Source organism: Olea europaea, chromosome 7 (genome assembly GCF_002742605.1).
Source record: "Olea europaea var. sylvestris chromosome 7, O_europaea_v1, whole genome shotgun sequence".
In the NCBI taxonomy this organism is placed as follows: domain Eukaryota; kingdom Viridiplantae; phylum Streptophyta; class Magnoliopsida; order Lamiales; family Oleaceae; genus Olea; species Olea europaea.
In genome coordinates, this window is record NC_036243.1 from 25518799 (window position 1) to 25533545 (window position 14747).

General features: G+C 33.3%; 1 protein-coding gene and 1 long non-coding RNA gene across 2 annotated transcripts; one reads left to right on the forward strand and one right to left on the reverse strand.

Moving 5' to 3' along the window:
• The first annotated feature begins 4835 nt into the window (after positions 1–4835).
• On the forward strand, positions 4836–11915 carry LOC111397564. The gene is made up of 2 exons (XR_002703271.1): positions 4836–5022; positions 10785–11915. It is a non-coding gene; the product is annotated as an uncharacterized LOC111397564 (long non-coding RNA).
• On the reverse strand, positions 6755–11184 carry LOC111397563 (calcium-transporting ATPase 12, plasma membrane-type-like). Its single transcript, XM_023024554.1, has 4 exons — positions 11104–11184; positions 10703–10807; positions 9913–10163; positions 6755–9784 (listed from the first exon to the last, which is right to left on the reverse strand). Exons 3-4 carry the CDS (start codon positions 10153–10155, stop codon positions 6935–6937), a joined length of 3093 nt encoding a protein of 1030 aa, XP_022880322.1. The 5' UTR covers positions 10156–10163; positions 10703–10807; positions 11104–11184; the 3' UTR covers positions 6755–6934.
• Positions 11916–14747: the final 2832 nt, after the last annotated feature.

The following is a 14747-nucleotide window of genomic DNA, read 5'->3' on the forward strand; positions in this document are numbered from 1 at the left end:
GTTTCCACACACTATTTTTTAATTTAGTAGCAAGTATATTTCAAAATGAAATGGGTTTAGAATGTGTTTACGTCATTGCGAGAGGTGATAGCATGAACAACGGCTCAAATCTATGTAAGGTGAGAACCCAACGTTGGAAGTAAATGACATTAAATTTGTTTGGTCTTTTTTTTCTCTGTCCTTTTTTTCCTCGCGAGTTGGATTTTTGTACACTAAAAAGTTTTAAATTAAAAAATTGTTATTTGAAAATAACTGAACTTCCAAACTCGCAAATAAAAAAAAATATTTTAAAACGTAAAGGGTTGTCGGATGCTATTTTTTAATTTAGTAGCCACTATATTTCAAAATACAATGGGTTTTGAACGTGTTTAGGTTATTGCGGGAGGTGATTGTAAGAGCAACGGCTCAAATCTATGTAAGGTGGGGGGGAAAATCTTGAAATAAAGCCAATGGGTTTTGAACGTGTGTTACATTAGTGCAGGAAGTGATTGCAGGAGCAACGGCTCAAATCTGTGTGAGGTGGGAAAAAAAAATCTCGTGATGAATGTTGGGTTCTCAATCCAACGAGTAAATTTTAAATGACATTAAAATTTGTTTGGTGTTTTTCTTTTCTTTTTCCTGTTTTTTTTTCTCGCGAGTTGGGTTTCCGTGCACAGAAAAGTTATAAGTTAAAAAAATGTTATTTTCAAATAATCGAACGTCCAAACCCGCAAATAAAAAAATTATTTTAACACGTAAAGGGTTTTCAGATGCTATTTTCTAATTTAGTAGCAACTATTTCAAAATGAAAAGAGTTTTGAACGTGTTTACATAATTGCGGGAGGCAATTGTAGGAGCAACGGCTCAAATTTATATGAGGTGGGGAAAAAATTTCTCGTGATGAACCCAACGTTGGGTTCTGGGTCCAACGAATAAATTTTATTTCGAGTAAATGACGTTAAATTTGTTTGAATTTTTTCCTTTTTTTCTTCCTCGCGAATTGGGTCTCCATACACTAAAAAGTTTTAAGTTAAAAATAATGTTATTTTCAAATGACTGAACGTCCAGACCCGCAAAAAAATAAATTATTTTAACGCGTAACGGGTTTTCAGACGCTATTTTTTAATTTAGCAGCAATTATTTCAAAATGCAAAGGGTTATAAACTATGATTGGTTGATTATAGGGATAATTATTTATTCTCATGAAATTGACATATAAAACCAAGACACAAGTGATGATACTTGAGGTTATATATATAATATTGAAATATTCCAAGGACGTATGACGAAATGGATGAAAGAATGTTGTTCGATCTTAATATGTAACCATTGTTATAGAAAAAGAATGTGATTAGAGAATGGTTTAAATTAGGATTTAAGGTGAAGATTTGGAGAACATGAAAAGTAGTGTTTTAAACTTCAAAATGGAAAAATAATTGAGTTTTCCTAAGGTTTTGGAACCCAAAGAGAGAGAGAGAGAGAGAGAGAGAGAGAGAACAGATGAGGATTTCATATATTTGTTTAGAAACTTATTAAAAGTATGACATGAAAGAATAAATTTTGGGACTAAAAGTTCGTTAGAGAAATCATGCTGTAGAAGAAGTGACATGGGAGAGTGAAGAGCGGATGCGTTCTCAGTATCCACTACTTTTTCGCACTTAATTAATTGAATTTCGAGGACGAAATTCTTTTAAGGGGTGAGTTTTGTAATACATTAATATAATTAAAGAAAAGTCAAAAAGTAAAAAAGTAAAAAAAAGAAAAAGAAAAAAAAAGGAGCTAAAAACAATAAAAAATAATAATAATGAGGCGATCAATCCACCTAAGTTGAAAACCTATCCAATTACACACACAAACACACACTAATACACGCAAGAGAAGCCGAGGCAGAAAGAAAGAGAAAAAGAGAAAGAGAAGAGAGAAGAAAAAAAAAAGGGAAGAAGAAGAAGAAAATAAAAAAAAATGTCAACGTGTTAAGAATTAAGTGGTCTACATTATTATGTTTGAATTCCTCAATTTTGAAAGGTAAGTAAAAAGTTACTTATTGTTAAGTCATGTTTGATTTTATAGTTGTTATATTGTTAGACTAAATTCAATTTTATTGAAGGGGTTAAGTATAATAAACTATGAAATTGAGTAAGATGAAAGAAAAACTAGTTTTAGCGATTAAAGAGACTTTAGAAATCGCCCAAATATAAAATGATTAAGTTTGGGTATCGCCTATTTAATTATTGAAATTATTTAAAAATTATATCATATTTCAAGCGACGGTACTGATATCAGAACAGCTTACCAACCGAGTTGATTTTACTAACATAGTACTGTGAGTGGAAAAATATAAATATTTTTAAAATATTTACAAATTAAGTATATTATCAAAGTATGTGCAATTATGTGTTCGAATTATACGGTTATTATGGAAATCTCTTTTAGTATGATACATGTGGAATCTCAAAAATTATTTATGGCACGTTTGTAACTTACTATATAAGACATGTGATATTGAGATTTGTTTGGTATGTGAGACATGCAATATTGAAATCGGTCAGAAAAGTACCCATGATTATATAATTCTTCAAGTTCACAGAGGGGCTTTGGCCGTGTTCTATCCTACACGGAGGGTCTTGACCTAACATTGGTCTTGATCGTGTACATATAATTCACAGAAGGGCCTTGACCGTGTTCTAAAATTGATTATGAGAGATTTTTGAGGCCGACTTTCATTTACGGAGGGGCCAAAGGCCCGTAGCAAAAGTTCTTAGCCCGATGGACTGATTATATATTTCAGTCAGAGGGTACATTTTTTGTGGATTTTTCAGTACATTTGATGTGATGAGATTATAGATGGTTATCAGCTGATGTCTATATCATGATTTTGAGATGATATTTTATGATTTTATGTGAATATTTCACTTTTTGTTATAATTACATGATGTTATCTTGTGAATTATTAAATGATATGAACTCCACTTTCGATATAAATGTAAAATTGAAAAAGTATAATTATTTTCGAACTGCTCAATTCACTGAGTTATCAACTCATATATTTTTTCACAATTTTTCCTATCGGTGGAAATTGATTCTTTTTAACTGGAAGAACCTAATGATCTTGGAATGAGAGTCATAAGACATGTTGAGTGTTATAACTCATTTTGATGAAGCACGAAGTAAATATTTTGGGTCCATCGCATTATATTTTTATATAAGTATTTGATTTTGTTGCATTTTTTTTTAAATATCTTATAGTCAGTTTTGATGATAGATTTGATATCTAGTCAGTATTTATCATCAACGTAATCACGTTTCGAGTCCACTAGAATGATTTGGAATGGGTCGTGTCATGAATCACCATGGATGATGATATGTGGAACCAATTTTGCAGAGTCAAGGCTGGCGTCGTCTCTTTAAGTCTTTACCTCAATACGACAATTGGGTTAGGTAGATTAATTTGATGCACGTGGTGGACCTAGAGTGTCTACCAATGATCTTCTCCAAAACAGGTATTTGTAGATGCCACCTGGTTGGCTATCAATAATTAACTATATTATATCCACGCCGCATCTTGTTATTTATTTATATTAAAGGTCTTGAACTTTAGCATCACTACGTTTATTATTTTTAACTTTTTGCGTTATATTTTTATCTTTTACATTTCAAATCTTGTGCTTCATCACAGTTTTCGTCCAAAAATATTATTAGTATGCTTTAAAATGAGGAATAAATATTTAATCTTAATTTTGTCTTTTTGGCTTATTTAAAAATAAGAGGGACATATAAGTATTTTTATTTCATCTCATGATAGGACAACTAATATTAATTTGAGAATGATAACATAAAAAAGTTGAGGACATAAATATGATAATGAATAAATGCTATAAATCTTTCATACGATTAAAATATGATAAGAATATATTTAGCCCCTTGTAATTTCCTGGATGGCCTTATTAAGTGCCAAAACTTGTGGTTTTAGAAGTTAGATAATCATGGTCTTGTTAAGCAATTCTTGGTACACGAGAAGAAGCCTGGTCTGGTCTGTCGGGTCCGATTCAAGAATTGGTGATTAGGGGAGATACTCAAACTTGCACGAATCGTGGCCTGTCTTGAGAAATAAAACTCAGTTTATTCCTGAAAATGATTAATGCTACTTTGTCAGAAAGTAGGTGACATAATAGATGTTGCCAAGATATGTTCCGGTGCAGCCAAAGAAAAGCTCAGATTTCTAACACAATCCAGGCCAATTCTTGTTAAAAAAACTAATTAATTTCTGTGAATGAAAAAGATCTCTGGCTAATGACCCACAAATTATTTTCTTTTTTTCTGGGCCTTCATTAATTTATTATTTTTATCAAACTATCAATTAGAATGTAACTAAGTTTCTCCAGAAATATTTAATTATATGAGAAACCAGTGTATAATTAGCAGTCATATAGCGTAAATCCAAACTTTTAAGTTCTGTCGGCAAATTCTTCTTCCCCACAAATGATCTACTTGCATAATGAATCAAAAGAATTACTAATTTAGAAAAGAAGATAAGAACCTGATCGTTTGCTAACAAACCAAACTGTAGTTAAGTTGTAATTTCTCTAATTCTCATGTTCATTTATCTCTAAGCAACTGTATTTAATGACCTAGTTGCAAAAAGGTTAAAATGGACGGAGGGACGAGTTTTGCTACATTTTCGAAAGGCGGATGATATATGGTGCTAAAAAAGTTTGAGGACAAAAAGTGTCAATTTTCTTAAATGTTTGAAAAGTATCTCTCTCCTCACATGCATGCACCGACTAGGGTCTCATGATTGGAGAAATTTTTTTTGTTCAAAAAACCTAATTGGAGGAGATAAAGTGATATACAATTGACTTACCTTAATTTATGGTCAACTTGTCACAATCATCACACATTATAATATTGCAATTTGAATACAGCATATTCAAATGATTGTGCCAGCGTATACATCTGATAATATCATCATCCATGGCGATTCAAGAAGAACAGAAGACCAGTTTAGTCATCGTCACCTATGATTTACTACTACAAATATCTAAGGTATTAAGTCAATTAATTAATTTGTATGTATTACTACCTTTATTTTGTTGAGTTTGTGAATTAATTGATACATGATTAGATCTGATTTTGAAGAACTGTTGGGTACTGTGTTTTCACGCATGCTTATATGTTTTATTTTCTTTTCTCTGCTTTATTCTGTAATGGTAATTTATATCTACAAAAAGATTTGTGGTTTGCAATAACGGTACATTAAACATGAAATTCGGTGATTGCAAGCGAGGGTTGAACATTATAGCAGTTTAGTTAAAAAGTAACTTTTACTGGTGTGATAAGCAAATTGCTAAACACTGAACTCTATCAAAAAATTGTCAAGTTACTTTATTGAATCGATTTGCAAGGAAAAAAACTATGCTGGGTTGACTTAAACCCATCTATTTTTAAAAGGGATAGATTTGCGAGAAAAAAACTATGCTCGCTCTTATTAAATTCTATTTTATTTTTCTCTTTCTTATTTTCATAAAATAAATATTACACTTAAATCGAAAACTTTTTCCTCTGTCCAACCACTCATTTTTCAAAAAAATACTATTCCACCCATTTTTATTACAAAAAATGGAGGCTAAATCTTTAAATCTTGGTGCAAATTAAGACACAAACCTTTGCATTCTTGGGCAATTGATCCTTTTGGAAAAAAAAATAAAAAAAAATCGTTAGTTCTGTATGTGGAATGCAATTGCTCTTGTTTTGTTTTTATTTAAATGGATAAAACTTGGAAAACCCGAATTTTAGTGAATTCAAACATATTTGATGCTTGCTAAATGCTAAACTTGGTAGTGATAAGAGAAGATAACTACACATTGAGGACGATGGATGTCTGTATTTAGAGAACGCCATGGTTATTTTATTTTGGGTTATGTCACTTTGCCAAAAAGTGATTGATAGATAAAGTGACATAATATGTGTTGACAAATTTGAATGGATGAAAAACTATCTGTGTTTAAAACGATCCAATAATAAAGTGACATGTGACATCATTATTGTTTATTTTGTTGGTGTAATTTATTCTGGTGTTAGCTAATTGAAATATGTATACTTGCCATGACACTAGTGGAGGAGAGTGATTAATAGATTAATTGCAAAATTTCATTAATTTTAAACAGATATATCAAAAAATGTCATTAAAGACCATATAAGGTTTCGAAACTTTACATGTAAGATTTATAACTCAATTGAATCATGTAATATAATATTTAAGCATGTATTATAGTAAGGAAATCAACTTTACGGCTCTGATGCCAATGTAATAATTTGAAACATGCGTAATCATAAATTTCGGATCAAGACTCCTTACTTGAAAAAATGAATTCCAAAATCTATGTAGTTGAATCACCTTGTATTTTAAAGTTTCAAAATCTTCATTTTCTTCTTCTCCAATAGTCTCAGTCCCTATCACAATGGATGAGGGATTATTATCTACAATTTAAATGTCTAATTTTATGAATTTTCATGTCATATATGTCGTTTCAGGCATTTTTCTATTTTTGAGTGATTTTCTATACGAATTTCATTTTATTCTTACCTTCTCTCTCTCTCTCTCTCTCTCTCTCAAAAGTGCAAAATAAAGTTATGGAAGTTGATAAAAATTGAGGGAAGTTATGAATTTGAATTCTATTCAAATCACTCCCTCCAATCCACTTTAATAACTTGTGGGTCAGATCACCTCACATGGATGATCCACAACTCATATTTTACAATATTTATAATACAAAAAGAGAGTAAATGGCTTATATTTACACCAAAGTGCTACATGTACAACAACTTGTACACCCCTCTCCCATATAAAAGTGGGGAGAGCTGTAATTTTTACAGCATCCAAGTATCTTTATTGATATTTACATGCATAATAAAAAAATGCATGCATGACATACCAAAAATAAAAATAAATTCATTATCAGGAAAGGAATACTAGCGAACCAATCCATTTCCCTGCGAAATCCAGCGGCCATGAAATTAGTCCGATTAGAATGCATGAAGCCCACAACATCCAGTTCAACCTCGTACTAATGTCGAACACATTGTCTGCTGCCACCATTGCTGCTTGACACGTTAGAAAAATAGCACATGCCACCCAAAACCATCTATTCTGGTGAAGACCTTTGAAAATATTCTTCTTTTCAAGCTCTCTAGCAACGAATAAGTTGAATAACTGGCAGAGAAACAAGGAATTGTAAATCATGGACTTAATGGGGCCAGCACCTATTCCAAGGATTGCACGTCCTTTGAGGTGAAGAGTCAGACATATGGCAGTTTGATAAGAAGCTTGTAGGGCAATATTTCTCCACATGGCCTTGGTAATAAGTTGTCCAGCTGATTTCAGAGGCATTTTCATTAGGCTTTCTTTTGGACACTCACTCAGCAGTGCCAAGCCTCCAGGAATTGCAACCACCATGTTCAACCAGAACAACTCAAATGCTGTCATGGGGGCATCCCCCCAAACTATAGTTGCGATGAAATTAATAAATGAGCTTGATATGGTAATTATGAGCTGGAATTGGATGAATTTTCTTATGTTCTCATTATTGCATCTCCCGTTATTGATCAGCTTAACAAGAAAAGTAAAATCCCCGTTCCAGATAATGATCTCCGAGCAATCTCTGGCAATTTCTGAGCTCCAAGTCCCCATTGTCAGCCCTATATCAGCTTCTTTTAGTGCTGGAGCATCATTTGTTTTCTGCCCCAACATTGCAACCACTTCACCTTTTTCTCTCAAGCACTTCACCAGAAGAACCTTGTCGTGCAAGGTACAGTTTCCGATGATACAGATTCTGTCCAACTTCTGCCTTCTCTCTCCGTCAGTTAGGTTCCTAAATTCCTCACCTGTTAGAGCATCCGACTCCGGAGTAAGCAGCCCACAGTTGTTGCCAATAGTTCTAAGTACATCAATACAATCTCCTGAGACAAGAATAGTCCTAACTCCACCTTTTCTCAAAGTTGAGACAGCATTTCTTATACAATCCTGATCTATGTTTCTCAGGCCAACCATTCCTACAAAGATCAAATCGTTTGCTTCAATTGACATATCATTAGACGCATCTGTGCGTTTCCAAGCATATGCGATCACTTCTTGTCCATCTAGCATATAGTCAGTAGCTTGTTCAAACATTCTCCTTTTTTCACCATCTATTGAATGTATTTCCCCTTCAACGTTATAGTAACTAGAACAAATGGACAAAATATCCTGAGGAGGTCCTTTATAATGTAAATGACACTCTTGTCCATTTTCTGTGGTTTTCAGCAAAAGTGCTTCACTACATTGGAAAAGATTACCCTCGTTGTGCTTGACAACGCTGCATTGATGTCTTAGGGTTTCCCTTCGTAAACCAAATTTATCTTCAGCCCAGGAGATAAGTACCAATTCCTCATCATTACCTCTGGGAGATGACGACAGAAGTGATATTCCAATTCCATCACATAAAGATTCGAGGACATTTGGTGATACCATGGAGCTTTCCCCAACAAATTCCTTATCCACAAAAAACTTGTCAACTTCCTTTTGGTGCTCCGTCAATCCACCAAATTTGTCAGTGCAAATGGCTGTAACTGATGCTACCTTCACACAAGCTAGTGGGTCTTTCTCTGAAGCGTTTTCTGCTAGTGTTTTTCGGCTCCAACGGGTGACTGCAAATGAAATGACAAAAGGTATGCCTTCCATTATCCCTACCACTGAGACACTCAGCGAAGCAATCAAAACTCTTGCTGTCCCCTTTGATTCTATTATAATTCCTTTGATGACATTTATAATAGTTTTCAAATGAGTAGGTTCTCCCTTTGGATCTGGTCTATGACCGGATTCATCATCTCTTTTTCCCAGTGAATATCGTAGAAACATAACTGTAAGGATAAGGGTTGAGAGTAGAAGTGCAGTAAAGTCCACACGGGTTCTCAACTTATGAAGTAAAACTTCAAATTCGCACCTCTTTTCAGGAGACTCAATCTCCTTGCCTATCATCTCGCCCCACACTGTGTCCATCCCCACAGATGTCGCAATCATTCGAGCATCTCCATTGATCACCCTTGAACCATAGAACAAAAATGGGTGTTCGTTGTCAATTGTCAGACTTGACCCATCGTCCAATTTTAGTGCTTGACCATCTACAAATATTCCATCGGCTGGAACCTGATATCCCTTCATTAAACATACTAGATCACCAACACGTAGACCAGATGAAGGAACTACTAAAGGACCCCTTGATCTGATAACTTTTACTTTCCCATTCCTCCCTTCTGAAAACCATTGTTTCTTGAACTTCTTCTCGTACCACCTTGCTTGGGAGTAAGAACGTATTGCTATGAAAACAACAAGTACAAAGATGGCAACAAGTAAAATTGTCCCATCAAACCAGCCATTCGCTACGCCTTCTTTCTCAATTCCAAAGGACAGGGATAAGACGGCAGCTAATGATAGAAGGAAGATTGTGTAATTGTTGCACCCTTCCTTAAAGAAGTGGAAGAAGGTGAGGGCTTGAGAGAGTTCGTTTGTATTGCATTTAGAAAAAGCTTCAAGGTTATCAGAAAGTCCATTAATGAGATCAGTGTTCAATGCATCTGCAACTCCCTGGACTCCTCCATAATTATGAAGTTCGTCCAAGTTCATTGTCTTTACCATCTCGGTGATGTTTCCCATCTGGATGCGCTGGAGCTCAATAGTACTGGTGTATTCATTCTGGGGTGTAGAGTTGACAATTAAGGAATCCTCGTGAAACTCCAGCGTAACATGTGCAGCTTCCACGATTTCGGAACCCTGATTATTTATGCAGAAGAAATGATGATGATTAATTATTGCAGTCTTGATCGTACATATATGATTTACTGAACTCTAAAATTAAGTTGGAAAAGAGATGATATAAGTTACTACTTACTACTACGTACCGCATTATCTTCACCATCAGCAGTGCCAACAGAATTATAAGCAGGCAACGATATTGATACGCTCGAATCAGATGAAGAGCTGTCGGTGGAATAGTTTTCTCCCGATAACTTGAAAAGGTTGGCCGAGCGTATCAACAAAATTACCCTCTGCAAAGTCCGTGAAGTACTTTCTGGTTCGTGTGTTGGCAGCAACGGTAATTGCTGGGCTTCAACGTCGAAAAGATTGTTTTCTTCTAAAGCCATCTCCAACCCTACACCAAAATTTATATCATTTTGTACTAAACTAAAAATCATCTCCAACCATTACATTAAAATTACACAAAATGAACAGTGTTTAATCATATTCCTTTTTTATTCTAAATCATTTATTTATTAGAAAGATTATTTATTTATTTATTTTAAAAATAAATAATTACGTTAAATTAAAAAATATTTAATTCATTAATTATTTTTTAAATTTTTTTGTATTCTTATTTTAATTAATTCATTAATTATTTCACATTTAAAATTTATTTTAATGCAAATAATAATAATAATGAAAAATATTGTATTAAAAAATATATAACACAAATAACACGAAATACTCTCCATGAATTACTTTGACAAATGAAAAAAAAGGTCAAATATGACATTGCACTACTTTGCGCCAAATTTTGATGAAATTTGGTATTTTGGTCCACTATTGGAGATGCCCTAATTCTGACATGTTTTCCCTGTAAAATAATGATGATGCTTATGCTGAAACAATACGGCATGCACGGTATTTACTGACCAATATGATAAGGACTACCTTTTCTTCTGTCTTTTTGGTCTCTTCTGCTTCCCAGTACTCAAGCAGCAATACTAATCAATAAGCTGGTTTACAATTACAGATTCCAAAATCGATATTGAAAACCTGCAGGGTGACGAAATTCTATTTGAAGATAGAAATGGCCAGATAAATTGGGTGCGGGTAAAGTAGGGAAATAGAACTGATAGAAATATATGAAAGGGATGGATATGGCTGGACGGACCGCCTGGCTTTATAGGTAGAGTTGTGCTAGCTGTACAGGCTGTACAGGCCACACACAAACAGAGGGGTGGGTGAATTATTATTTTTAAATAATCACCCACCCCCCACCCGCCCAGCTATTCATTAATGCTGGCCAGTACAGCCAGCATTAGTGTTATAGGGAATATTAGAGAAGTAACTCGTTCAAAGTGCGATGGAGAAGGCTATCCGGAGCCCTTTTTATAGCCCAATCCAACTCTCAAGGGAAACTGCAAGTTACAGGGTCTCCTTTAAATCTGACATGTTTTCCCTGTAAAATGAAGATTAAGCTTATGCTGAAACAAGTTTATAGTGAGACAGGCATGCACAGAAGTTACTGAAACAATATGATAAGGACTACCTTTTCTTCTGTCCTTTTAGTCTCTTCTGCTTCCCAGTATTCAAGCAGCAATACTAATCAATAAGCTGGTTTACAGATTCCAAATCGATATTGAAAGCCTGCAGGGTGATGAAATTCTATTTGAAGATAGAAATGGCCGGATTAATTGGGTGCAGATAAAGTAGGGAAATTATGTCTGAAAGAAATATATGAAAAATGAAGAACCTGTTGAAATGGGATGGATCTGGCTGAACGGGCCGCCTGGCTTTATAGGGAATATTAGAGAAAAGTGCGATGGAGAAGGCTATCCGGAGCCCTTTTTATAGCCCAATCCAACTCTCAAGAGAAACTGCAAGTTACAGAGTCTCCTTTAAATCTGACATGTTTTCTCTGTAAAATGAAGATGATGCTTATGCTGAAACAAGATTATAGTGAAAGCATGCACAGTAGTTACTGAAACAATACGATAAGTACTACCTTTTCTTCTGCCTTTTGGTCTCTTCTGCTTCCCAGTACTCAAGCAGCAATACTAATCAATAAGCGGGTTTACAGATTCCAAATCGATATTGAAAGCCAGCAGGGTGATGAAATTCTATTTGAAGATAGAAATGGCAGGATTAATTTGGAAACGAATAGAACTGATAGAAATATATGAAAAGGAAGGATGGATATGGATGAACGGACCGCCTGGTTTTGTAGGGAATATTAGAGAAGTAACTCGTTCAAAGTGCGATGGAGAAGGCTCTCCGGAGTGATGCTTCCTGGTCTATCAGTAAAGCAGCAGTGTTTTCTTTAAATCTGACATGTTTTCCCTGTAAAATGAAGATGATGCTTATGCTGAAACAAGTTTATAGTGAGACAGGCATGCACAGTAGTTACTGAAAAATTATGATAAGGACTACCTTTTCCTCTGTCTTTTTGGTCTCTTCTGCTTCTCAGTACTCAAGCAGCAATACTAATCAATAAGCTGGTTTACAATTACAGATTCCAAAATCGATATTGATTCAATCTGAAGATAGAAATGGCCAGATTAATTGGGTGCAGGTAAAGTAGGGAAATAGAACTGATAGAAATATATGAAAAATGAAGAACTTGTTGAAGTGGGATGGATATGGCTGAAGTGAGGTATTTATAGCTGGGTGCCTAATTTTTCACCAAGCCACGCTCGCAGCTCTCAAGGGACAGACGCTTAGAGAAACTGCAGTGAAGCTTCCCGGAAACTGCAGTGAAGCTTCCCGCTTCCCGGTCACCATTAAACGTTGAAAAAGTAGACATTAGTTACAGGCTCATTTATTTATTAATTTGATCGATCAGCTTGGAGGTTTTTTCATTTTCTGCTACATTGTGACACATTTTATGTGTATTTGGTACCAATTAATTAATTTCTCAAAACTAATTCATGTTAAATGACATAAACAAAGCCTATCTAAAATTATTACTATTATTATACAAGTAACTTCAGTTTTTCATCTCATTTTCAACACTATAAAATTTATTAAAGACATATTTGACGACAATTTTTTAAGAATATTTTTTGTTAAAAATGTTGCTTCAAAAAAAGTTTAACAAAAAATGAAAAAATTGTTCATTTACGGTACGAGACATATTTGTGATATTTGATACCTAGCTTTTTTTTTTTTTTCCGGTTCCAAATTTCAAGCTTTTTCGGTTTATCAGGTTTGTGCATAAAAAGATGTACGCGGTTTGTACGCGGAGTTTTATTTTCTTCATTTCTATGCGTTTTTAGTCCTTTGCATGATATTTCCATTTTAATTGATAAGATTCCAACAAACCCCAAATGTTATCTTAAAAATTGATAAACCTATTGTAAATATAGTAGTATTTATAAATGATTTTTATATCCCTACAGTCCAGTGACTATTGTATTTCTTGTAATCCTAATTCTTTTCTATAAATATAGGGTTTTGATTCTTAATAAAACATACAAATCTATTGGAATATATACTAAGCATTGAATTTGCTTAAATTAAAGGTCACAATTATTTGTCAAATTTATAAGTAGGTGGATTCATCCCGCTTTTGCAAATACTTTTCCAATTGCATCTAAGGACAAAATACTCATCAAGGCTCAACGACATTATCATTCTTACATCCATCTTTAACAAAATTCTTAGGGGTTGTACCGTTTAACGAGGCAAATACTGCAGGAAAATTAGATGTGGTAAAAAAAAAAAATTAAAATGAACATCAAAACAGGAGCTTATTTTATTAGTTTGATCGATCAGCTTGGAGGTGTTTTGTTTTCTGCTACATTGGGACACATATTATGTGTATTTGGTACCAATTAATTAATTTCTCAAAACTAATTCATGTTAAATGAAATAAATAAAAAATATCTAAAAAATTATTATTATTAATTATACAAGTACCTTCAGTTTTTCCTCTTATTTTTAACACTATAAAATTTATTAAAGACATATTTGACGAAGATTTTTTAAGAATATTTTTTGTTAAAAATGGTACTTCAAATTTTTTTTAAGAAAAATGAAAAAATTGTTCATTTACGGTATAAGACATATTTGATATTTGATGTCTAGCTTCTTTTTCTCCGTTTCCAAATTTCAAACTTTTTACGTTTGTGAATAAAAAGTTCGTACGCGGTTCGCACGCGGAGTTTAATTTTCCTCATTTCCGTGCAATTTTAGTCGTTTGGATGATATTTCCATTTTAATTGATAAGATTCCGCCAACCACCAAACAGAACAACTTAAAAATTGATAAAACAATTGTAAATATAACAGTATTTATAAATTATTTTTATACCACTATAGTCATAGTCATTATGACTATTATATTGCTTCTAATCCTAATTCTTTCATATAGATATAGGGTATAGGTTTTTAATAAAACACACTAGTCTATTGGAATACATACTGAGTGTTGAATTTGCTTAAATTAAAGGTCACGATTATTTGTCAAATAAATGTAAATTTAAGTGTGTCAAATTTATGAGTAGAAGGATTCGTCTCGCTTTTGTAAATACTTTTCCAATTGCATCTAAGGGCAAAATACTCATCAAGGCTCAACGGCATTATCACTCTTACATCCATCTCTAACAAAAATCTTAGGGGTTGTACCATGTAACCAAGAAAATATAGTAGGAACATGAGATGTGGTAAAAAAAAAAAAAATAATAATAATAATAATAATTAAAATGAGCATCAAACAAGAGCTTATTTTATTAGTTTGATTGATGGGCTACATTGGGACACATATTGTGTGTATTTGGTACCAATTAATTAATTTCTCAAAACTAATGCATGTTAATTGTCATAAATAAAACCGAGCTAAAATTATTATTATTAATTATACAAGTGCCTTCAGTTTTTCCTCTCATATTTAACACTATAAAATTTATTAAAAGCGTGTTTGACGTAGATTTTTTAAGAATAAATTTTATAATTCAAAAAAAGTTAGAAAAAAGAAAAGAAAAGAAAAATTGTCC

Excerpts from the sequence above, each read along its gene's own strand:
- LOC111397563 (XM_023024554.1), bottom strand. The coding sequence starts at position 10,155 with ATGGCTTTAGAAGAAAACAATCTTTTCGACGTTGAAGCCCAGCAATTA. Across the intron at positions 9,785-9,912 it reads CTGATGGTGAAGATAATGCG|GGTTCCGAAATCGTGGAAGC; the intron begins GTACGTAGTAGT and ends ATAAATAATCAG.